The sequence below is a fragment of the Ailuropoda melanoleuca genome, chromosome 5, assembly GCF_002007445.2.
Source record: "Ailuropoda melanoleuca isolate Jingjing chromosome 5, ASM200744v2, whole genome shotgun sequence".
In the NCBI taxonomy this organism is placed as follows: domain Eukaryota; kingdom Metazoa; phylum Chordata; class Mammalia; order Carnivora; family Ursidae; genus Ailuropoda; species Ailuropoda melanoleuca.
The window spans coordinates 6,875,561-6,900,905 of NC_048222.1; the positions used below are offsets into that span (position 1 = coordinate 6,875,561).

A 25,345-nucleotide genomic window follows, 5' to 3' on the forward strand; every position below is an offset into this window, starting at 1 on the left:
AAAAAAAGAATCTTTCACAGAAAGATTTACAGAAGACTGGGCGGGGGGGGCGGGTGGAGAAAAGGAGGAGGCGGAGGAGATTCTAAAGGAATGAGTTAAGTCCAGGACAGCGGTGGGATGTTCTCTGATAGGAATCTTCACTAGTATAATATAAGCCAAGGTGATAGGACCTCTATTTTTACATAATTCCACGAGGGCTCCTAACCTTTTTTTGGTGCCATGGACTCCTTTGGCATTCTGGTGAAGCCTACAGAACACTTTACCCCCTCTCAGACTACTGTTTTTATATACCTACAACAAAGCACCCAGGATTATAAAGGAAACACTCTGTACTGAAACTACAGCTATTCAAAATACTAAAAAGCAATTTATGATACAGTCATCTATGTACTTTTTTATGAATGCATTAAATAAAAAGACTCAGTAGCAGGTCAAAAAAGTACTGTAATTTTTTTTTTTTAAAGTAGGCTCCACGCCCAACGTGGGGCTTGAACTCATAACCCTGAGATCAAGAGTCGCTCACTCCACTGACTGAGCCAGCCAGGCGCCCCCAAATTACTGTAATTTTGAAATGGTGATGAGTGTACACCGTGTACACAATATTTCGAGATTATCTGCCAACAAGCGATATCAAAACGTAATATGAAAAGATCTGTGATTTCTGCGGGTGACGAAGTCCTGGGCACTGCCAATACCACCGTGTGTGTGGTTTGCTGGCACATTTGTCGTGGAAGGAAATGGGACACTTCAGTTAGAGGGTCATAATATAAAGAAGTAAGATCTAGAATCCAATTCAGGGACCCAGGTGAAGAACCATACCCTGGACAAAGATCTCCTTGACGTCTTACTCATCCACGACTCCTGAGATCGAATGAGCGAGAGGCACGGCACAAAGTCGACACTCAGTGAATGCCTGAACCGAGTCAGTAGGTAAGTCTGAATCATCTGCTGGCTGACCTTCCAAACTCCAAATCTCAGCTGGTCCACCGATGGCCAGCTTACTTCAACCTCTTTGTTCCTTTAGCAAATATTCACGGAGCCCTCACTGTCAGGCAGCATTCGAGGCACTGGCTGTGCTCTGAAGGGCTGCTCTGCTCTCTGGCCCTGTGTTCCTGCCTGCACAACACGGCCCAGGCCATCCTCCTTAAGCACTTCTGTGCTCTGGGGCCCTCGGTCAAATATAGAAAAAGTTCCCTATTCCCCAACACGCCTGACCATACCACACCCTGTTTAACATTTCCTCCCACAAAACCTCTGGCCTCTTCCAAGACCCCGGAGCAGGTGGTGTTAATTTCTCCTGGACCCTTCCCTTCTTCCCTCCATAGCTTACGTTTTCACAAACTCCAGGCCACACTGATCTCTCACATCAGAGGACTTCATCACCTGATTCAATCATACCTCTAATAATCTGACCATTCCTTCAGTGACAGGAAACTGAATCTCCCTGAAACGGGACATCCCCCCTAAACTTCTAAGTTTATGATCTGTATCGTATAGCTCGTCTTAAACAAACTTACACTCTTCTCTGCTGATGTATGACTAACGGTCTTGTCTTCTTTAGTCTTTCGGCTCCTTCCGCCTAGCAGCACCCTTGCCTTGCCTTCTTCTCCAGAACGTACGAAGCGGACGTAGAGACAGGCTGCTAGGTGAATTTAAAAGAAGACAGCCAGCCAGTGTAATTATTCCCCTCCAAGCTCACAGACCACCTCCCCAAAGCCCTACAAGACCGAACAGTTTTGTGAAAACAGCCACAGCCTTGAGACCCATTATGATGGGGTAGCCTGTATTCTACGAGTTTTTCCTCCTCACAGGTGTTAGGGGCTGAATTTGTTCCCTCCTCGAAATTCATATGTTGAAGCCCTTCACCCCCCAATACCTCACGATGGGACCGCATTTGGAGAGAGGCTCTTTAAAGAGGGCACGACGTCAAAATGAAGCCTTTAGTGTAGGCTCTAGTCCAAAGAGACCAGTGTCCTTGCACATGCACAAGGGACCATGTGGAAAGGCAGCAAGGCGGGTGGGGGGACCATCTGCAAGCCAAGGAGAGCAGCCTTGGAGGAAACCAGCTCTGCTGGTCTTGGTTAAACCCAACCTCGATCTTAGAGTTCCTGGCCTCTGAAACTGTGAAAAATGAATCTGCTGTTTTAGCCATCCAGTTGGTGGTGGTCTGTCATGGTAGCCCTAGCAACTCACGTGACAGGCGTCTGAATTTAGGTATTTCTGAAAACAGAGTCCAAGACAAGGACTTGGGTGCAGGCAGTTTAATTGGAAGTGATCCCAGGAAGCAAGAGTTAGGGTGCCGGGAGTGTGAGGCAGGTGTATTACTTAAGGGTGTGTGAACCCCGTCATGGCTGTGGATGGTGGGGGCTTGATTTGGCCGCGCCCCCCTGGAACTGTTCTGGAAGGCAGGGATGTTTACTGGGGGCACAGGGTTGCCTCCAGAGGTGGTAACACTCTGGACTTGTGCATTGCAGGGTGTGCACCCGTGGCCCTAGAGAAGCTCCTTGGGAGAAAGCAGAAAGTGACACTCGGTGGCAGGGGCGAACCCATAAATATGGATGTTGCTAGATAACGGGGAGGCGGTGTTAAGGGATACTCGCTCGGGCATGCTCCCTTTCAGCAGACTCTTGAAAATTCTGTATTTTTATTTTTTATTTATTTTTTTTTTTTTTANTTATTTATTTTTTTTTTAAAGATTTTATTTATTTATTCGACAGAGATAGAGACAGCCAGCGAGAGAGGGAACACAAGCAAGGGAGTGGGAGAGGAAGAAGCAGGCTCATAGCATAGGAGCCTGATGTGGGGCTCGATCCCACAACGCTGGGATCACGCCCTGAGCCGAAGGCAGACGCTTAACCGCTGTGCCACCCAGGCGCCCCGAAAATTCTGTATTTTTAATGAGAATTCTGGTTGGGCTTTTGGGCTATTTTCCACAGCTAATCTAGTTCTCTTACAACCAACCCATTCCCTTTGTCGTAACCGGCCTTTGAGCTCTAACGTGGATTCCGCCCATGACGAACAGAATAAGCTTAGATATTGTACAATCTCACTTACGTTTTAGGTAATGCCTGGAAGCCAAACCAGAAAAAAGGATTCTCTCCCCATCCGGGTTCCACCTCTGGAACTGAGTTTTTAGGTCGGATACAATGCCCTTCTGAACATGAGGTCAGAGATTTCTAACTCTGGTGGATTCCAGCTACCTTCAAATACCGAGGAATGTGATTGCTGAGAAAAGTTTTCTAAATTCCCTTCAGAAATTTCTTTCTTTCTTTTTAGCAAATAATTGCCTCAGATTTATTATTGAACACTTTCATAAAGTCCAACATCCAAGATAAAGTTATGCAGGAAGATGCCAGACATGAGTGGTATTTCCTGGTGTTTTCCAATCCTGAGTCCTATCTTTAGGGTTGCCAGATTTAGCAAATAAAAATGCAGAACCCTCAGTGGAATTATGGTTTCAGACAAACAACCAATAATTTTTAGTATAAGTATATCTCAAATACTGCATAGGACATACTTATCCTAAAAGGCCTTTGTTGTTTATCTGAATTTCAAATTGAACTTGGCATCCTATGTTTTATATGGCAAGCCTACCGATCTTAATATTCCAGAATGGAAAATTAGCAAAATTAGAATTTTAAAGTAGAATTTCTATTTAAAATATGAACTTCCTGTTTTCACTTTGATAAACTACAGCAGAATGTTCAAAGCATGACTAGTCAGAACAGGCTGCTATTCTAATAGGATTCATTCTAGAACTGATGGTTCATTCTAACAATTGGGTCATTCAATTTGAAAGAAATAAAAGTTTCAAAACAAATATTAAAGTTCCCCTAGACATCAGTTTGTCTAAGAACAAAAAGTCATGTATTATTTGTATAAAAAAGAGTAACTGACAGTGTAAGAAGAACATTTTATTCGTATAGCTTGCCTCTGTTTACTTAGTGCTCACAAAAACTAAAATATCAATGACACTGGTGGGGGTGGACACAAAAAAGAAAGCTGTTGTAAGAATTTCTGAGCAGATCTGAAAGCTTTCTATACCTCGAGCTACATGACAGAACTAAACCATTTCCTCTCCAGCTTCCTCCTCCCCTTATAGTTTGAGAGATGGTTCTAGATTTTTAGGATTTTGAAGATTTTTCATTGGAAAACCAAGATACCTTAGAAAATGAAAACACCTTCTTTGAAAAGACTGAGGCTTTGCAATGGAGGGGTGGGGGTGGGGGATCCTGTCTGCAGCAGGAAGAGAATCACCTGAGGGCACGGCTTCTCAAATTTGGCACTAAGAGCATTCTCTGTTGTGAGGGGGGCTTAACAGCCTCTACCCTCTAGGTGCCCCCAGAATGCCTACCTTCCCTCTCTCCTCAGGTGTGACAACCAAACATGGCAGCAGACTTGTCCCTAGTTGAGAACCACTGGCCTAGGAGAAACTTCAGTGTCCTGGCTTCTCCCTTGGCAATTGTGCTGTCCTGAGTTTCAGCAATTTTTAAAAATACCATTGCAGGACAGCTTAGAATAACAAGTGAGAGAGAGAGAGAGGACTACAACAGAATTTGCACCAAAGCCATGCTGATCGAAATGGTTCTAAATATGTATGGTCTAATTTAAAAAAACCAGGTCTATCTAAAGATGCTTGTGAATCGCCGTATACATGGGGAGTCGTGTGCTCACAGGAGGTTAGACCCGAGACCTGTTTTTGGCCTGTCTCTCCAACTTCCTCACCACACAGAGCGAGAGCTAACCTTTCGGATCACTTTCTACAGTGCAGGCATGCATTCTCGCCCATCCCTCCATCTCCACCCTGGGCCGATGGTCATGAATTGTCCCTTGTAATGGATGAAGTAACTGAGGACCTTGAAAAGTGAACTAGCTTGCCCAAGCCCCTAGGGCTCATGAGATTTTCAATCTAAGTAACTCCAAAGTCTAATCGCATCTCAGCTTGGAGAGGAAAAGAAAGTCACTAGATGTCTTTGACCTTCATTCCGTTTTCTCACCTGGAACCTGGAAATGACATTTCTTAGTATTTTTCAGAATCACTGTAAGAACCCAGAGGCAGTTTCCTGGGTTGTGGGAGGGAAGGGACCAAAGTCCTGGCAACCAGCAAGCAATGAGATCCAGCGATTTCCGGGCGAGTGTAACATTCACCCAGGCTTGCTGTGCTGGCGCGGGGCCCATCTCAAAGGCCAGGAGAACCACGCCTTGGGTCTGAGATCTACTTCGGCTTGAAAATGAACCAGTGCCACTCACTTTGAAAGAGCACTATCAGGAATGCAAATGTAAATAGTAAACATCATAATTAACCCTTAGGACTTTGAAAAGTGGAGAAGTCAGAGACATCAAGTCTGGCGGGGAGGGGTGTGGCGAGTGGTGGGAGGGAGGCGACTCGCACTCTGGGGCTCCCCCCTTGCACAAGGTCTGAGTCACCTCCCGTGGTGCTCCAAATGCATGGGGGCAGGTGAGTGGCCAGCTGGGGAGGCGAAACCTCCCCAAGGCGCCCAAGAACCCGGGGCCACGGTGTTGGGACAGATGAGGAACCTAGAGGTGGAAGGATGGACAGACCTTGTCCGTCCAAGCTGTGAACCCGGCCAGACACCAGGCCCCCCCTGAGTCTGACCACACAGCAAACCCACTCTCCTGGGCGGACCTCCTCCCTGCCCTGTGGGTGATCGCCGCGCAGTCTGGCCCACCTCCAGCACAAACAGAGTCACGTCACATTTGTTGGGTACCTATTTTTTGTAGTAGTTTCTGGACCAAATTACTGTTTTGAGCTTCGAAGGGAAAAAGGACCAAATACAAAGTGTGTCGGTAACTCAGTCCGGGAAGCCGAAATAAAACGTTTACTCTTTGGGTTACAAAGTCTCATTAGGGTTAAGAAGTAGCTGGGGGAGCAAACTTGGCAGAGGTTCTGGATTCCTTTTATATGATAAGAGAGGCAATCGGTTTGAAGTTGGTTCACTATGGCTGGGGGGGCAGGCAGCCCTGCCGGCGGAACACCTTGTTACTTCAGTACAGCTGCAAAACCAGCTAACACCGCACCTTCGATGGAACCTGTAACTCCAACTCATTTTCAGGCACCGGTCACCCCATTCCCCCCACGTGTCACCGTGGAGAAGGTACGGTTGGGTGCTTTCAGGTTGGTCCTGAAGACCATGGACTATCCGGAGAGAACAATGTCCCACCCATCGTTCCATGAAGCTACGTTTAGATTCTGGGTCTCATTTCAACAGATATCAGCACAGTAGAGCTCCAGTTACAGTGGACAGATCATTTGTCAAGAATGGAAAAATCCAGGATGCCAGGGCAGCTGTATTGGGGGGGGGGATGGGAGGGAAGAAGTGAAAATACGTTTTGAAGGCAATGAGGAGAAGGACCGCTACCTGAGTGGGCAGAGGTGAAGCTTAAACCCCGGGAGGGACAGAAAGCCCGGGCCACTGGAGGCGAAGCCACAGACCACACGCCACAGTTTGCAACACGGCGCTCGCCACCAGCGTGACCCTGGCGGGCCCACCTGTGGCCATGGTCCCAGAGTGACACTTGGTGGGGACCAGAGAGATTCCAGGGACACAAGTGCACACAGAAGAAACAAGGCCACACGGCATGTGCTAAATAGATAATAGGATGATTATACATTCACCTCTCAATCGTGAAGGAAACCTTGCAGACTTCCACAAAATTAAGACTGCCGTTGTGTAGTAAAAAGGAGAATTCTTTGATGAGGTGCCTTCTGTTTTATAATATAAGATCAGGGAACGTGGACTGATTAAACAGATAAATGAACGACGAAGGCACAATTATCTATTTTTACAAAGGCCTATAAGATTTAATAGTGATTCTTCTCTCTTTACCAGTGACTGTTGAAGAAGAAAAAGTAAATTAAATGATTTAGGATATGAAAACAAACTTGACCTACCAATTGCCAATTTAATTACATGTACATGAGAAATTCACTAAGCACCTAATCATTTATATTCTGGACTAGTATTTCAGCACAGCTAGTCTGTTAGATATTTTAAATTATAATTTCAGATGGACTCATTGTCACAGGCCTCTGGGTCTGTTTTACACACAGAATCAATACACTCCCACTAATAAATCGGATTCCTTCTCTAAGGCTCCCGGTGGGCACTCAGCTGGACTTCTGTCTGGCAGGCAGTTTCGAAGTTCTCCAAAGAAAATTACTTCCCTGATGTTCACCCTCAAGAACAGGAGGCACCCGAGAGAAATCGAATCAAGGGGCAACCGCCTGCAAAGGAAGGCTTAGCCTGGCAGGTAGACTGATTTAGACACGGAGGAAAAAATGCCCCAGTTTACGTTTTCCTCTCCGGCACTGTGTTTCCAGATCCACCAAGACCTTTGTTCCTCTCCCAGAGCTAACACGTGTTGTCTTTTCTTTGAAAAGGTAGCTGCTCCTGGGTGGGTTGGGGGGGGCGGTTGACGAAGTCCTTTCCCGCCAGAATGCTCTGGAATGTCCAGGGCTGCGAACGCCTCACCTTTGCCTTCCACACCCCGGCGCTCCGGGCTCAGGGACAGCTCAACAACTCCAGGCCAAAGAAGCATGTAGCTAAACCACTTCCCTCCCCTCTCGTGTCTGTGTTACACTGGGGTCCCGCTGTGACCCACATCCTGAATGGGAACAAATACCTTGAGCGAGGCTGGATTTTTCAACCTTGCTGCCCCAACGTGGGGGTCCTTAGGAGGGCTCTCGTTGGTTCTTCCACTGTGCACAGTAAACACTCTGGAAGTGCACTGACTGCGCCATAGCACAAGGAGACACCTCATCACCCATCCCAAAGGCCCTGGAAACATCTCGGGAGGTGACTGCACGTGTCCGGCTAGCTTCAGGGTTAAAGAAGAGGACAAAGTGCTGAACCTCCCTTTGCTCATGTACAGGTGAGGAAGGGTTGCTCTGTCAGGTGCAATAACGTACACGAGATACTCACGGCCACGGCCACGGCTGGCATACAAAACTATTTCATAAGGCAGACAATTACTATTTTCTTATTACCCTAAATTCATTGTAGATGGGAGGGGGGGTAAGACAGAGCCCCAGTCTGTAAACCTGAAAGAAAGTATAATGTTGGAAACTGTAATTTTAATGAAAGAAAAAAAAAAGTATGAGATGAGAGGGGGTGGGATTTTCCCTATTTATAGCAAAACATATCATAAAGCTACTGTATTTAAAGCAGCGTACTATTTCCTTAGACACAGACAAAGATACCAGTGGAGCAGAGTAGAAGGTCCAGAAGCAGACCAATACAGGTCCATGCGCGTGCACATACACACACACACGCATGCACACATTCTGTAGGATAAATGTGGCATTTCTCTTTTTTTTCACTAAGTAATCTCTAGTCCCAACGTGGGGCTCGAACTCACGTCGATCAAGAGTTGCGTGTTCTACCAACTAAGCCTAGCCAGGTGCCCCAGAAGTGGCATTTCAAATTCATGAGGAAAGGCTGAGCCGTTCAACAAAGGGCACTAACTAGTATGATTGGCTATGCATTTGGGAAAAATATAAAGTTAGATCTCTAACACACACGCACGCCCCTTTCCAAGGAGGGTGAAGATCAAAATAACAAAATTATGAAGCTGGGAGAAGAAAATACAGAACACTGTTATACTTTAGGGATTAGGAAAGACTTTCCCAAAACAAGCCCCCAAACTCATACACTGTTGAGAGTATACTTTTATGTTTTAAAAAAATGAGCAAGACTTTGGTAGAGAGAAACATTTCGTAGGTAAAATTAATAGGAAAATGACAAAAAGGGAAAAATATTTACTACACACGCACACACAAGCACACACCAGAGAAAGTTCAGTATCTGTAACTCATCAAAAATTCCAATAGTTCAAAAAGAAAGTTATAAATAGCCTTGTAAACAAAATGGTAAAGGGTTCCAAGAGGCAATTCACAGAAACACAAATTGGGTCAGAGATGCTTCAATTTACATCTGTAAAATGAGGATGATAATCATACCAAAATCACAGGGCTGTTGAAGTTGAAATTAGTAAATTCCATGTAAAGTGCTTAAAACAACCCTGGCACATAAATACACTCCATAAATACTAGCCAGTAGCAGTAACAGTAGTAGCGGAGGTGGTAACTAGTATTCACCAAGAAACAAAAAATAAACATCAGAGATCACTAGCCAGCATCACTAGCAAAACCATCACTAGCAAAACTGCAGAAAGACTAATGTTACCCAATACTGGAAACAGTACAGGAAAACAGGCACCCTCTACACCTCCTGGGAGGAGATACACAAATGTACAAACACATATGCACAAGGACAGTCAAAACCAGAAATAACAGAAACCACAATCACATGGGGAGGAAGAGCGAACGGCATTCATCGATATGATGGGCAACGGCGCAGCCATGACGGAGGGTGAACGCCAGCGTGGAAATGTGTCTCCTGCCTTGCTAAGCACACACTGCAAACCACAATTTGCACCTTCCCATAAAATATGTATTTGCAAATGAACAAAAAAGGGAAAGGCCAAGCTGTTATTGCGGTTACGTCTAGGAAGGGAAGCAGGACGAGGAGGGAGGACAGGGTATTTAAAGTTTTACTCCATTGACTGTCTTTGATTTCTTTAAATAAGCAAGCATGTACTAAAAACAAGTATTTTCTTTAAAAAAAAAAAAGGCAACAAAGTCAATGTTTCACAGCAGTCACCGGTGGACACCTAAGTAAAAATGACAGGGTCTGTTATGTTCCTTCAACAGCCAGCAGGAGCCCCACCCCTGCAGGTCAGCTCCAGAGAGGAGCTATCACAGCTGGACACTAACAGGATCATTCAACTTGAACCTGAGGCCGCTAATAACCCCCTGACCAGGAATGCAAGCAAGGCAACAACGTCAGCAACCAGCGGTTCTGTGTCTCAGGGTAAACGAGTAAGTTCACACACTAGTTGATCAGTCTTCAGAAGTCTGATTTACACAAAGAAGCTTCTCAGGGCAGGAGATCTGAGTTTCTAACCATGCCAAGTGGGGGCCTACATGGATTCCCCTACTGAGATCCCTTCTAGGAGGGGCAAAAATAGCAGGAGACCTTCCTTACCCTAAAAGGGCAGCCAACAAGCTGGCCATTTCAACACCATTATTCTTGTGTTACAGCAAAAGGTAAAGCAAGACCCAAAAGAGCTCACCACTCGGCAACTTGTAACTGTCAAATGTGACAACGTATACCCGGATCCAATTTATAAAACTCAACTATGGTAGGCAGCATGGCTAACTTCTTTTACTCCCCAAGGCGGGACGGGAGGACCACACCCCGGACCTGGTTTTGGGAAGGACAGCAGCAGCTGAGTCATGCTAGACCTTCAGAAGTGGCCGACGTTTAAGGGCCACACCTTGGCCACCCTTGTGACACCGAGGAGCAGACGTCGGAAGTCGAGAGCTTCAGAAAAGCTGATCCTCACACTCTCGAGCAAAGCAGGAAGCAAGAAATGAGTAGTGCCTGCCGTATTTTCTCGACCTCTAACAGCATCGACCGCAAACGGCAAGCTTAAAACTGTCTCTGTCACCAGAAGCTGTTTTGGCTGAAGGACAGAAAGGGGGCGGAGTAGCCCACCGAATGGCTAGAGAGGCATTTTTAGAAAGAGAACCACCAAGACAAACCTGGGCCATAATCAAGCCCCATGATCCTTCACATGCATTTTCAAGACAGCCTTTTCTCAAAAAGACACTACCGTTCCATCCCAAACACTCCTTTTAACACGGGCAGCAGTTGATGAGTGTTTATAAACTGAAGACAGTTTACGTAGGAGCAGACGGTTTGGGCTGGTGCAGAAGTAAAGGATTTCTGCCACTCTGATTAGGGCCCTTTTTTTTTTTTTTTTTTACTCTCTTCATAAAGAAAAAAAAAATCAGGTTAACATCTTTTTTATTTTCTAGTTTCTAAGTTTAATTTTATATAAATGCATATATATAATTTACATATATGTATATAAAAGTTTTAACTATAAAAATTTCTGATTCCATCATTTTGATTATAAATTTCTATGATGGTGATTCACACCCATTCAAACTTAAGGTAGTCAAAAGCTTTTTCACACGAAGCCGTGCGCGATCTGTTTAATGCCTTTATTGGGGATGGGGCAGGAACGGCACAGACAGTAATCGAGTGCCCGGCCACTCTGTGCCCAGCTCCAGGCTGGACGCTTTCCCGTGGTCTCTCATTTCATCTGCTTCTCACAATATCTTTAAATACCCAAATTACCAGACATGTAAGGAGAGCAACCATTTCATTTCCAGATAAGTCTTGTACATCTGGCTGGCAATTTGGTTATAAAGATTTTTCATGGTGCTAGATAAGAGGACCATTAAGAGGGAAGGAATTAAAAGGAGGAAAATATTTGTCAAGCAAACATGTCAACAGTCTCCGGAGAAAAGGGAGGGAAGCAGTTTCCCTGTTTGCTGGATGATGAAAAGCCCAAAGAAGGCTAAGAATTTCTGTTACTGAGTTCTGGGCTGCGGCGTGCAGGATCCTCCCGGAGTCCTCCGGTTTCAGGGAGGGATGCCAGGCCCAGGAAGAGATCAACGGGTACTGCCAGTTTTGAACTGTCTTGATACACCCAAGACTATCGTTTGTAAGCTCTGCTGCTATGAGACCTGCACTTACCCCGAGCAACACTGCAGCACAAGCAAGGCCTTAGCATTCCCCAGTCCCTCCTTTTTGAGAGCTGTCTTTTCTCTAACAGTGCCTTTCAAACTTGGTGCACCAGGATGATTGGGGGGGGGCGCCGAGGGGGTTGCTGTTTAACCCTACACTGCTGGTCCCACCCCAGAGTTTCTGACTCAGTAGGTCTCGGGTGTGACCGGAAAGTCTGCATTTCTAACATGCTCCCAAGTGCTTCCCCCTGTCTGAGATCACATACCTAAAAACCACAGTTCTTTAAAAAAAAAAAAGACCAGAATCCATCAAAGATAGGAACAGGATATTTATGATATGGCACACACAAAGGCAGGGGATTTTGCTTGCTGCTGTAAGCCTAGCGCCTAGAAGACGGGCTGGCATATAGCAGGTGCCCTGTCCATACCTACCAGGGAAGTCAGATGAATCTGTACGCTCCCTGGTGGAGAAGCGGCCCGCACGGGTGAGTGTGGGAAGTGGTTGTACGCGCACCAGCTACAAAGGGAATAGCTGCTAATAGTTTTTGTTTTTTCATTTTATTCATAGTCACAGCAGAATACATTTTTAAATATTTCACAACCAGCTCTCGAGGAAAAAAGAAAAAAAAAAACACCCTAATTTGTAGCATGTGCCATGTTCCCTGGTGTAAATCCTTCCACTATGGTCCATGACGAGCCGACCACGTGGCATCAGTAGATGCAGCCGGGGAGGGATGAGCACAGTCTGCCCTCCTGAGCAGGTGGAGACTCTCCGCACCTGCCCCCGGGATACACTTAAATGTTGTGCGGAGCCCATGCCACGGCGGCCTAGTTGACCTCTTGGCGGCATGTTCGTGTCTTCCCAGTCCTGCAGCCCAATACTACCTTAGAATGCAAAGTAACTGACATGCATATTCCTGCTAAAGCATCTAGTTCTGAAAACTCAAAACTCAGATTTTGCATGTTTCAGCGGGCAAGTTTGAATGGAAGGCTGAGCTACAGTTGGGAGAGTATTTTTTTTTTTTTATTAGTAGAAGGGAAAATTGTGTCACTTCAAGGGGACGTAGAGCTGACTTATTTTTGTTATCTGCTCCTGTGTGTACCGCAGTTAATACTGTCACTTGCAAAATATAATAAACACGATGTTAAAGAAAAAACACCATGTTTTCCTCTTCATTTACAAATGTAATCTAGTTTTCAACAATGTATAAACTTCCTGGTTGGCTGATGTATTTCAAAATGTTTGGATTGCACAATTACTATATATGATGAAAAACGTGTATTATACATTTTTTCTTATTAAGCATCTGATGCAAATTAATATTTCTCAGTTGACATTGATTCACTTCTGCTAGCTTATTAATAACACATTAACTAACAGATGTTTCCTAAATCTCTACAGACAATTCCAATTCTTTTAAAAAAGATTTTTACCTTTCCAATTTCTTTTTTGATATGTACATTTAAGATTATTTTCTTCTAGGGGCGCCTGGGTGGCACAGCGGTTAAGCGCCTGCCTTCAGCTCAGGGCGTGATCCCGGCGTTTTGGGATCGAGCCCCACATCAGGCTCTTCTGCAATGAGCCTGCCTCTTCCTCTCCCACTCCCCCTGCTTGTGTTCCCTCTCTCCCTGGCTGTCTCTATCTCTGTCGAATAAATAAATAAAATCTTAAAAAAAAAAAAAAGATTATTTTCTTCTAAGCATTTATTTTTATTTATTTATTTTTTGAGAGAGGAGGGAGGAGGGGGGAGAGGGAGGGGCAGACAATCCCAAGCAGATTCGTGCCGAGCACGGAGCCTGACACGGAGTTCCATCTCATGCCCTGAGCCAAAACCAGGAGTTAGATACTTAACCACTGAGCCACCCAAGTGTCCCATTATTTTTAATTGATGTATAGTTGACGCATATGATGTTAGTTTCAGGTGTCCAACACAGCGATTCAACAATTATCTGCACTAGGAAATGCTCACCACCAGTAAGTGTAGCTACCATCACTGTATGAAGTTATTACAATATTACTATCCCCCATGCTGTACTTTTCATCCTTGTGACTAACTTATTTTGTAACTGCAAGTCTGTACCTCTCAATCCACGTCACCTTATTTGCCAACAGGTGGCCTGCGCTGGAAGGGAAGCTTTCTACTTAACGATGATGGTGCCACTACCAACCACCACGTGGACGATGACGGCAAACACTCCTGAGCTGGCGCGTGACACACATCATGGCATTCGACTTTCACTACAGCCCCGTGAGGTAGGAATCCCAATTCGGGTGAGGGAGACAGGGGTGAGAAGGAAATTATGTGCCCAAATCATCGGGAGAATGGCATGGTCACACAGGGCTCCACAACCACGCTGAGGAGGAGGTCCTGATCAGGTCTGCCTTAATGACCTAGGTCAGCAAAGGATAAATGCAAAACTTCCTCGGCCTTCCCTGAGCTGCAGACCTGGATCCTTTCTTCTCCAAGTTACGGGGAGGCTTCGAGGGGCCGATTCACAGCACGCTGGACCAGAAACCGGAGAGGCTAGGCACAGCCAGTTTTCTCTGTATCATCTACCAAGGGTGGGAGCACGGCTCCGGGGTTCCACAGGAGAGGAGGCACGCCAAAATTAAAACCGAGCCACGAGAAATCATTTGCTTTGAAAATCTCTACCATATTTTAGAATGTCAATACACACTTGATATAGAAGACGCATCTACGGCATTCCCTGTGTCTGCCCTTCCTTCAAGCTCTAGAACAGAGGTTCTCAAGGGGAATGTCTCCCCCGGGAGACACTGGCAATGTCCAGAGACAGCGTGGACACTCGTAATTGGAGGGGTTGCCGGCATCGAGTGAGTGGAGGCAGTCGCAGCCCAAAACATCAGTGGTGCCTGAAATCCTGCTATTTTCAAATGCCCTAAAGCTTTCTGTCCTCTTCCCCAAGTTTGGATGCCTAAGAAGCTCCGTCGATACCATCTTACGGCCTTCACTGTCTTTTATCTCATCTTAATGACTGAAGAACACGTTCCATCTTGCCTTTCTCCTGTGATGAGGGCAGGAGTGCCTTGGTCGCTTTTGGATGCCTCAGAACACTGGGAACTGCGTTCTGCACAAAGTGGGTGTTCGATAAGTATCTGTCCAACACTGTGCTTTCCCTGGAGGGCTAAAAATACTGAGGATTCAGACTCACCAGCCCTCGAGAGTTGCTCCTGTAGAGGGGGAGGAGGGGCACACGCTAAATCAGGCACGCACATTTCCTATAAACACTATCTCATTGAATCCTCCGAACCACCGAAGGAGACAGGGAACACTATTTTAGGTACCTACGGCTGATACATCTAATTGGTAAAAGGTCACATGCGGGTAAGTGACAGAGCCTGTTTCTGAGGCCAGCTCTTCCAGCCCTGTGCTCCCTCGGTGCCCCATCGCCACGACAGTCCCGGGTTTAGGGTGTCGGAGATGCTAACAGGGAAAACAGCAGCGTGAAAGGCTGGAAACTTCACATTATTAGTGTGATCGTCACAAGTTGTGCAACCCAATATAGCCACAAAATCAGTCAGTTCACGGAGTGCTGCAAATTTGGGCTTATGTACAAGTTACATATTTAAAACTTAATTATAAAGATACTTAGAATTTACAGGAGTCCTTCCTCCAGAGGAGTACTCAGAGACTCATTTTTAAATGCTAATGTGCTAGAGCTTAAGAAAGTTCAAGATTTTTTTTTTTTAATCAGCAAAATCAGAGAGCCTAGGAAATTACGGTCCAAAGAGCCATCTTAGTTCAAGACGTAATTATGTGACCTTTCTTTAGGCGCAGCACTCTCTAGCTGGCTCTCACCTTCGAGAGGTTGCAATCTGTGGGCTTCCCCAAAGCAGCCAGAGCCAGGCCTGGACCTGGTAAAGCACATAATAAATAACGTTGATGGCTCGTCTCTGTGAGCCCTGACAGTATTGATCCCCCAAATCAACCTGATGGATCTGTCTTGTTTTCATATTACACAGGCAGAAGGGAAAACAATGAAAGGTTTTGGTGGCACCACATTTTGTTTTTTTTTAAGTTAGGGAGACCCGTTCTTGGCTCGCCATTGTTCTTCAAGCCGCCCACTATGTATGACCTCCATGCCGAAGCCACGTTTCCAGCGTGCAGCCCTAGCCTCTTAGGAAGCTGGCTGGCCTGTGGTGTCACTCGCCACCGACTCCTACCAAACAACCATTCCCTCCCCACAGCGCACACCCTGGTGGAGGGCATGCTCAGCCCCCGCCATTCCGACAGCCCCAGAAGTGAAACATCGGGGCAATCTAAAGTCCTTTCATTTCTTTTCTTCGCCCTTCCTTCACTTCCATCCTGCCTTTTCACACGGTCAATGTTGCTATCCTGCTTCCAGACTCATGAGATCTATGGTGCCCATACCCTCCATGGTGTGACGTGGTTCTCTTCCCAGGGAAATTCTTGGCTCTGAGTTCACTCGGTAACCTGTTCCAGGCAGGCCTACACCCAACAGAATGAAGAGCCTTCCTACTACAGGGTCAAGTAAATCCTGAGGGCACGACGTCCAGCATATCATACGATATGTCCCCAGGCTGTGTTGGTACCCGGCATGCGGCAGTCATACCCACTTGGACCTCCTGAGCCAAGGTCCTCGATGCTTTGGAAGCCCCTTCTCGTTTCACCCACTCTGGGTTTTGGGTAACCCAGCTTCAGATGGTTTGCCTTAGCAATGTGCTGGAAATACGGGTGTTGGAGCCACAGGGGTGGGCTTGGGGTCCACTGTACCTGGCCCAGGTTTCCGGGCTCTGCTGGGCTATTCCCTCCAACTGAGCAAGGAGTTCAAATGAGCCTAACCCTAGTGCACGGGTTCTGTGGGCAGCTTCAGCCCTCGCCTGGCCGTTCCAGCTTCCAGAACCTTTGCCTGCATTCAACGACTTCCAGCGGCATTCACCAAACGTCCCAGAAGATCAGATCTTGGTATTTCTCTCTAATTGAAGAGGGTAGAGGGAGAGCCTGGAACAAGAGCTACAGGCAATTCTTCCTACCATGTAAGCCTAGAAAAACACCGGGTGACTCCTTTTGGACAGGCAGCTTGAGTTTCTACTCTATAATGAATACCATGTCAGAGACCGCAGAGGAGAAAAGCCAGGAATATGCTGACACTTTGTAGCCAGGCCCTTTGGGTTCCATTTCCGCAGCCCCACGCATCAGTGGGGACCCGAGCCAGCCCCTTAGCCCCTTGCTGTTTCTCCCTGTGCAGAACAAGCATGATGGTAATACCCACTTCATAGGTTGTTATGTGGATAATGCGCTAATGTGCATAAAACACTTAGTTCAGCGCCCTCCACACACGCAGGCACTCAATAAACATGAGCTATTATTATCCCATAGACCAGAGACTGCTGAGTGGCAGCCCTTAAGCCAAATCTGTCCTAGAGACCTATTTTGTTTGGCCTGCACATTTTCCTATTTAATCGAGCCAACATTTTAAAACTGGTTGATTTCTGGTGTTTTAAGAAGGTTGAGGATATGGCAACACACAGGGCCGGACTTCCCCTCTGGCAGACACTGCCTAGGGCAGGGCCCCAGGGCCCCCTTCTGACAGCAAGCATAGCCCCCAACATCACTTATGATTAAATCCCTGCCTGATCCCCCAATTAACTCCCTGCCTGCCCCTCGTAGGAAGGCCAATCCTTATTCTAGGCCAATTTTACCAACATATCCAATGTTAGGTTCTGGTATTCCCCCTATATTGACTTCAGTCCAACTGGTCTCTCCTTAGGCGACCTATTTTCCACTCCCCACCTTTTGCCCTATGATGCCTCCCCAGCTGTGAGCAACGTCCTCAATCTCCTTCTCCATCTAGCGCCGCAGTTCCAACTGAGAATGAACAGCAAAATGATCTGGGACATTTTGAAAAAAAGAAAAAAAAAAATCCCCATGCGTGGATCCCACCCTCAAGGATTCTAATTAATGTGGGTGGGGCCCGAGTGTTGGCCTTTTCTGAAAGTGCCCAGACGATTCAAGTGTGCACCCATGTGCGCTGGAAGACTGAGGACCGTGAGAGCTCCCCGCTCTCCTGGCCCAGCGGGCACCTCCTGTCCACGCCACACCACTGAGGACCAGATGAGTCTTGTTTTCCTCCTGACTCCTGTTTAGTCTTGCTCGAGAAATCACCTTGTGTTTAAAGCCTGTCTCCCCAAACAGGCTGTAAACTCGAGAGTGGGCAGGTCACACCTCCGACTTCTTCTGTACCAACAGAACGACCAGCGTGCCAAGCACACTGGAGACGCTGAATGAAAACGCCTCTAGAATATCCGGGTCTAGGGTGTAGAAGGCACTGGGGGGACGGGTTTCCTGGACCCTGCAGGGACACCAATGATGAGGCTGCAAGGAGGCGTACTGGGTGGGCCGGTGGGAAGGAGGGCAGCAAGAGAAACGAGGTGGAGTGGGAGGAGAGGGAACCCACGAGCAAACGAGTGCACCAGCGGGCACCCTGCAGCCACGGGCAACCCTGAGCCAGGCCAGCAGCCGAGCGGGGAGGAATGGGAGGCAGAACGGGAAAGGCGAGATTTCACTGGGCCTCGAACGCCGGGGGAAAAGGTTGTCATTAATTTGGTAAGTCCCAGGAGCAGCCAGGGAAGGGCAGGAATTCTGGCGTCCTTCTAGAAGCCAGGCAGAGGGAGAGGTGAGGGGTGGGAGGGAGCTGGGAAAGGGGACAGGGAGGTCCAGGCAGCCCTCTCCTCCCACCCCCTACAAGGACAGGGCCTCCATGCTGGCCAGGCCCGGGGTGCTCAGACACCCTCATTTCTGCCTTTCAGTCTTAAGCCATAGTTTACTGTGCAGAAGTGAAATCATGCTAACAGTGCAATTCATGTGAGCAGTGCAACTTTATTAACACATTTAATCGCAGAAATAAAGACTTTAGTCACGAAGCTATTACTACTGCTAGTACTATTATAATAAGAAGCTTACTCTTCTGTTCTTTCTCCTAAGTCACTGCACGGCTTATAAAGAGACAGAGACCCTAATGACCAGGTCAGGAGAAAACTGCCCCGTGTGTCACTCCTCCTCCCCGTCACCACCATTTGTAGAGGTGTGACTGGGTTTAAGTGAACACAGGGCTAGTTAGGAAAACAGGCCACCACGGACAGCCCAAGAGATGGCCGTGGAAGGGGCGTGCGGTTCTGCCATCTATCTACCCAATACTCTCACGACCCCTCCCACGGGCCAGGCCTCGCCCTAAGTACTTTACAAATAGGAACTCACGCAACCTTCCTAAGGGGGGGAGGGGGGCAGGTACTATGATCTTCCCATTTTACTGGTGAGGAAACTAAGACGCAGAGGTTCAGCGTACTAAGCCCCAGGGCACACAGCTGGTGCAGGGAACCCGAGGAGGCACCCAGGCACTCTGGCTCTGGACTCCGCCATCTGAGCCTCACACCCAGCTGCCCTTCCCTTCTCGCCTGAATTCAGGGTGAGGGTGCCGTTTGGCACACATGAGCCTCCCTTTCTCCTAAGGCCTGCTGGACCCAGTGGGGCTCAAAGGGGATGGGGCTGGGGGCCCCAGGGCTACAGCTTGGCTTTTCTAGAGAATTGGAGCATCAGAAATGGCAGAGGGCAAAGGAGGGGGTGAGCTCTCTGGGCTCTGGGTTCCCTTCCCGTGACCCCAGTGTCCAGAGCCACAACCACTGGGGTCATGAAAAGCACGGCATGCCGGAGGAGCCAGGCATGAGCTGGCCGGGAGGATCAAGGGCACTCGGCTTCTCCCTGCCTGGAAGCCCAACTCCGTTTACCAAAATATCTTCTGGGACGAGTTTCACTGATAACCACAACTGCTGTCTTCGTGCTACTGACCGCTCCCCAGCTGCAAGACCGTGTCTACACAGAGCCCCTTGTGGGTCTGTGGGAGCCACACAAGCCAAAGATCCGAGCCCCTAACGCCTGGAAGAACTACAGACACCTCAGATTAAGTTTCACTTTTAGGCCTCGGGGCTTGAAGGGTTTCTATTTTTAAGCTTACTCAGTTCCACCAGTAAAAGAAGGCATTTTAATGAAATGTGTTCTGGGTTTTAAGGGATGGTGACTTCCTCTGAAAGTGTTAACTGACCAGCCACTTGGTTAAATCAGAAGTCTTTCCTGGGGGAAGAGCATCTAGTCCAATGTGACCGGGCGAGCACCTCTGCAAACCTGTCCAGCAACTCCGGACGTGGATGGCCCCGGACGAAACTTCCAGCACCACAGCTATGTGCTGCCCCTGCCCTGAAGAAAGTTTCAAAAGTCCTCTGAGGTTCTCTTCTCTGTGGAGTACATGTTTCCCCCTTTAAGCACCAGAAACGTCATATACACAGAGAACAAGCTTGTAAGTAACAAAGCTTTAAAAATACTACCACGTTTTGGTAAGAGTCAGTCATTCCTTCCATTTTAAAAAATTCCCTTTCATTGAACATCTAAAGTTGCTTCGCTTATTCTGAAGAGTTGACAATGAGTTGTTACTCCAAGACCAACTGTTCAAAGGACACTTCCATATGTGCACATTTCAAAAGAAAAAATATATATAATCCCTCCTGAAGGCCATCTAAAATGTACTCTATACATCCGATTTTTCCCATGTAGGGCTCATGAGACATAGTTAACTTTTTCTTGGTGAATGAGGCTTCCTCTAAGAATTCAAGTCTCCAATTTCAGTCCTGGCTTTGCCATGAGCTAGCTTGTGACCTTGGGCAAGTAACTGAACTCCACTGGGGCTGAATTTCTTCACCTGCAAAATGAAGGGGATTGGGTCAGATGATGACTGTTGCTTTACAGCTCTCAACGTTAGGAGTCGAACGAAGACCATGGCAATCATCGATTGTTGCCTGTGCTAACCTAAAGCATTATTCTCAAGGACTGCCAAATTATAAGAATATTGCCTGGGCCCTATAGACAGCCCTACACAGCTGGGCCGAAGCCACTGCTCGCTGACCCTTGAACAATATGGGTTTGAAGTACATGCGTCCACTTCTATGAGGTTTTATTTTATTTTTTTTGCAGTACTAGAAGTGTATTTTCTCTTCCTCGTGATCTTCTTAACAACATTTTCTTTCCTCAGGCTTACTTGATTATCACACTGTATATAACACGTGGGCAGAATCTGTGTTCACTGTGTTACCAGGAAAGTTTCAATAGTAGGCTATTGGTAGTTAAGTTTTTGGGGAGCCAAAAGCTATCCTCAGCTTTTTGACGGGGTGTGTGTGTGTGTGTGTGTGTGTGTGCTGTTCAAGGGTCAACTGTACCTCTTTCGATCCCTTCCCTATTCCATCAGCTGTCAATTCTCCCTATCCACCTCCAGCGGACATAAGCCCTGGCCTTAGTTGACAGATCTAAGTAATGGCCTGCTTTGCTGAGGTTCGCTCCAGCAAAGCAAAGTGCATGGGCTTTGTGATACAATCTGGCAACCAGTGGGCTTTATCTCTTCTTGCTCAAAGTGATACTGCAGATGACTGTGGCCGCTATGGCCACAAGACTGATCCCCAGTTAAGGTCCGGGGAAGACTAAGAATGCATTTTTGTAACTTGTACATTCTTTGAGTTCTAAGGACACACTGCTTTATGGGGGTGGGGGGAGTGTTTGAAGCAAAAGTGACAACAGAAAACAAACCAATTTCCTTCTTATTGGAGCAAAAGCTACATGTGTTACCCCTCTATATTAAACCCCCTCCTGGGTTTCCTGTCCCCACCTCAGTTGTTGCTTTTCTAAGCCTTGTCGTCTAACTTTGTGTAAGATACATTTTCCAAGTCACTCTGTGAAGCCGAAGCGCGGATCAGAGTAGGAGGAAGGAGATACCATTAGTGGTTTCCTCTATTTACTGCTTTCCCAGTTTATCTTCCCTTCTTAGTCCCATGAAAAATGATCAGTAGAAAAAAAATGCTTCTTAGCAATTGTAAATACAATCCGTAAAACACTATTTTTAAGCTGCTAACAAGCATGAAAATATGCATTAAACCACATGCTTAGTACCTCGAAGAATTCAGGAAAGTTCCTCTCTTTGAAAACCAAATTGAAAAGGAGAATCTGATAAGAACTGAAATCTACTTCTGGGCCTTGCACTCTTTGGGGTGGTTTCATGGGCACCGGGGTGGGACTCGATACCCTGAGCACAGGCAATCGTTCGTTGGCTTTCTCTCATTCTGGGTACAACAACGTTAAGTGAGAAAGGAGGTGGTTAGAAAGGAATGGGAGCTGGTGAGCCTGGCAAAATGACTGACTGTAAACTGGACAAATGAAAGACAGGTAAATCCTGTGAAATCCGGAAACTAAGGATGGTTATCTGAAGCTTTGCCAAATGGTTCCCCGTGTCCTGTGGAAACGGGGTTGAAGGTGTGGGTGGTATATCTTGGGGGAGGCAATCAAGACAGAAGAGGTTTTGTTTTGTTTTTCAAGTAGGGTCCATGCCCTGCCCAGCCCAGCCCAGCGTGGAGCACAACGCGGAGCTTTAACTCATGACCCTGAGATCAAGACCTGAGCTGAGATCGAGTGGGACGCTTAACTGACTGAGCCACCCAGGTGCCCCAAAACAGGAGAGTTAAAAGAAAATTACTGCATGAGATCTCTGAGAAATGAGAATAAAAGCAACTCCCCGCCTCCACCACCCCCCAGCCTTTAAATCTCCAGGTGCTGCTGTTTATTCAGGCCTAAGCTTTGCGTATTATTTTCTGTTTTCAAGTTAGCTTTACACCGCACAGCATTAATCTCAGAATCTACTCTTCCAAGCATTACACAAGGTGACAACTTATAGAAAAAAAATCCTTTCCTGTTCGCAAGCTTGGGTTCCTCGGCTCACAGTGCCACATTTAAGGGTGCTTTGTTTCAGAGGATGATTAGAGTGGCGTCCTTGGTACTGATTATAGAGGAGCTATTTGTACTGCCCGAGTCTGGGCACTGCATTATATTAAAACTTCCATTCTGGGGTATGTAGTGACTAAAAATTCTCTCCTAGTTTAAACTTGGCGTCAACCATATATATCAGCAGAAGCAAGATTATTGAGTATAGAACCACAGGAACCCGGCGTTTTTCTTTTATACTCACACAGGGGGAAAAAAAAAACAAACCAGACCCAGCTATAGCATCTATGGTTCCTCCACTCTCACACAGAAATTTCCAGCACTGTGGGTTCTTCCCCAAAGTATAATCAGGAGGCTACTGTGACTGGGTTAAAGTAAATCAGATGTGAAAGGCCACTGTCTCTTGCATTAATAGATCCCAAATTTTCTAGGAGGAGAATGAAATAAATTTCACCTTTTTTAGGAGAGGCAGAAAATGATGAGGCCCTTTCGGCTTCAGAAAATAGCACTTCTGGCTCTGGTTCTCTACAGCTCTTCCATTTCCAACAGTCCACAGCTGAAAATGAATTTACCTAGACCATGCCTCTGCCTTGTGGACAGCTGAGAGCCAGGAAGCACAAGACTGCAGCCCAAAGTGAGCAGGTCCATAGAGTCATGGGAGAGGTAGAGCCCAGGCGAAAAAGCGAGGATGAGTTGATCTAAATTTATCACCACTCAGGGCACAAGATCATGTACAGCAGTTCGACACCATCTCTATATAGTCCTGTCCTACTGACATGTCCCTATTTTACCCATTGCTGGAACAGCCATGTTTTGTGGATTTAAAAACCCAAATTAATTTGGTATCATAAATTCCATATCACTTTAGAAAACTTTTAAAGATTTTACTCTCATATGTAAACAAGGGAGTGTGCACGAAGTCTGACACTATTTCTCTAAGTTATGAAAGAAATAACATTGCTGAATGCTAATTTTGTTGGATATCTACTATTTGCCTGGCACTGTGCAAAGAGTTTTGCATGCACTGTCATACTGAACACTTGAACCTTAAAGTCAGTATTGCTATTGTTCCTATGTTACAGAAAAGGAAAACTTTTGAGAAATTATTTGCCTAAGATCATGAAATTTGTAAATGATAGAGGCAATATAGCTAGTAAGGTACTACTCATATTATTTTCTCCCATTAAAAAAAAAGGTAAGGATCTGTTCCTGTTAAAAGCTGTTAGATGTTCTTGGGAATTGGAACCAGGTAGGCCTGCATATTTGGTCACCAGAACAGAGTTCTCAACCTCTTCTTGGACACAAAGTGTTTAAATGGTTTTCTGCTCAGCCAATTATGTAGCTATCCCAAGCCATCTTCCTTCCGCCTTGGGGAAAGAAGATGAACAAAATTTCAAGACTTAAATAGAAGTCTAATATAATTCTGATAAGAAAACCAAACTATCTTCAGTGCTCATGATTCTGGAATAATCTCATGGAAAGAAAGATAAAAGTTTTGAAATAACTTGGAAGACAGTGAAGATAATTTTTATACGCTAATACAATGAACTACATTTAAGTTTGGCTAGACAGTTTTGGAGGCTCGACAAGGAGGCTAGGATTAAAAAAAAAACAACCCAATCTGGTGGTCTCATAATTTCCCATTATCAAAACTACTCTCCATAAATCTGAATCCAATACAAGAATTATGTCAATAGCTGGTTGTTTCAGATTAGGTTTATAATATGTAAGAGAACTGTGTAAGGGACCAATACGTTTAAAAAATATTCTAAACATGTTAAGGTCAGATGAAGTTAGCAGTATTTAATGCTAAAAGCATGGAATATTCTTGCGCCTGAGATCCAGCATCCTGAATACAGTATGTGTAAGTAGGTACTGTACTCTATCTCCCCCCTGCTGGCAGACCCTTGTCACTAAAAACGATGAGCTTCTCTGAGACTATCACACATCCTCAGCAAGTATCGCTGGGGCTGGAAAGCAGTTAAGATTCAACCATGGGAGAAATTGGAAAGAGTAAGGGAATAAAAAAATGAATTCCAAAACCCATCTCGTTTCCCAAAGTGCTGCCTATGTGCTGACTTTCTTAAAGAGCCCTGCAAAATCTTGATTCTCCAAAAAAATACACCCATTTGGAACTGAGACAAGGTGAGGTCAACGACTGGTATTATCAACCACAGCTGACTCGGGTTCGTTTCTAGCCTCGTGGGGGCCAAGCCTCACCACGAGGGTGAAGACAGGAGGCATGGAGGAAGGGAATGAAGGAGAGAAAAGGAGAAAGGGGAGAGACCTCCGGGCCACACTTCTTTTTAGTATCAACAAAAAGAGAAGCCGCATACTGACCTAAATCATCTCTCAAAGGCGCTTTATAAATTACAGGGACAAAGGGAGGGGGTGGCGGGTGGCTTGGGAATCCTACAGACACCCTACCCTCTGACCCGCCCCCCTCCCCCTCCAGCACAAGGGAAGGAAGACAGAAAACAGAGCTCAACTCGGCCATTGGAGAGAAGCCCCCGCTCCGCCTTTCGATCGCCCATCCATCGGCCCCCTAGGAAAAAAATACACGTAAACACCATACCCACCCCCTGGGGCGGACACTCCCGGCCCGAGGTTCCTAGAACCGGAGGCCGGGGCATTTACTTAGTTAGATTTTTCTTGCTTACTCATTTCCCTCAAGCACCCAACCCCCCGTTCCCACTCCAAAACCCCGCTCAACCGCCTACCCCCACGGCTTCAGCCCCCAATAGAATCCGGTGTCCCCGCGGCGGCGGCAGACCCCGAGCCGTCCCGGTCACTAACCTGCTGCTGTAAGGGCATTTCCGAAACCAGCCTGGCTCCGGGGGAGGTGGGGGGGGCCGGCTGGAGAGGGGGCCCGGAGGGCCGAACAGACCGGCGGCGCCGGGCGAGGGCGGGCGCCCGTGGCGGGAGGGGGGGG

At 46.6% G+C, this 25,345-nt stretch overlaps 1 protein-coding gene across 1 annotated transcript in view; it reads right to left on the reverse strand.

The window, feature by feature from the left end:
* The window catches only part of E2F3 (E2F transcription factor 3), a 72,527-nt gene extending 47,188 nt beyond the window's left edge, over nucleotides 1–25,339 (reverse strand). Inside the window, exon 1 of the mRNA XM_034660265.1 lies at nucleotides 25,210–25,339. Coding sequence (XP_034516156.1) covers nucleotides 25,210–25,227 — 18 coding nt within the window. The 5' untranslated portion in view covers nucleotides 25,228–25,339. The remainder of the gene's footprint in view (nucleotides 1–25,209) is intronic.
* Nucleotides 25,340–25,345: the final 6 nt, after the last annotated feature.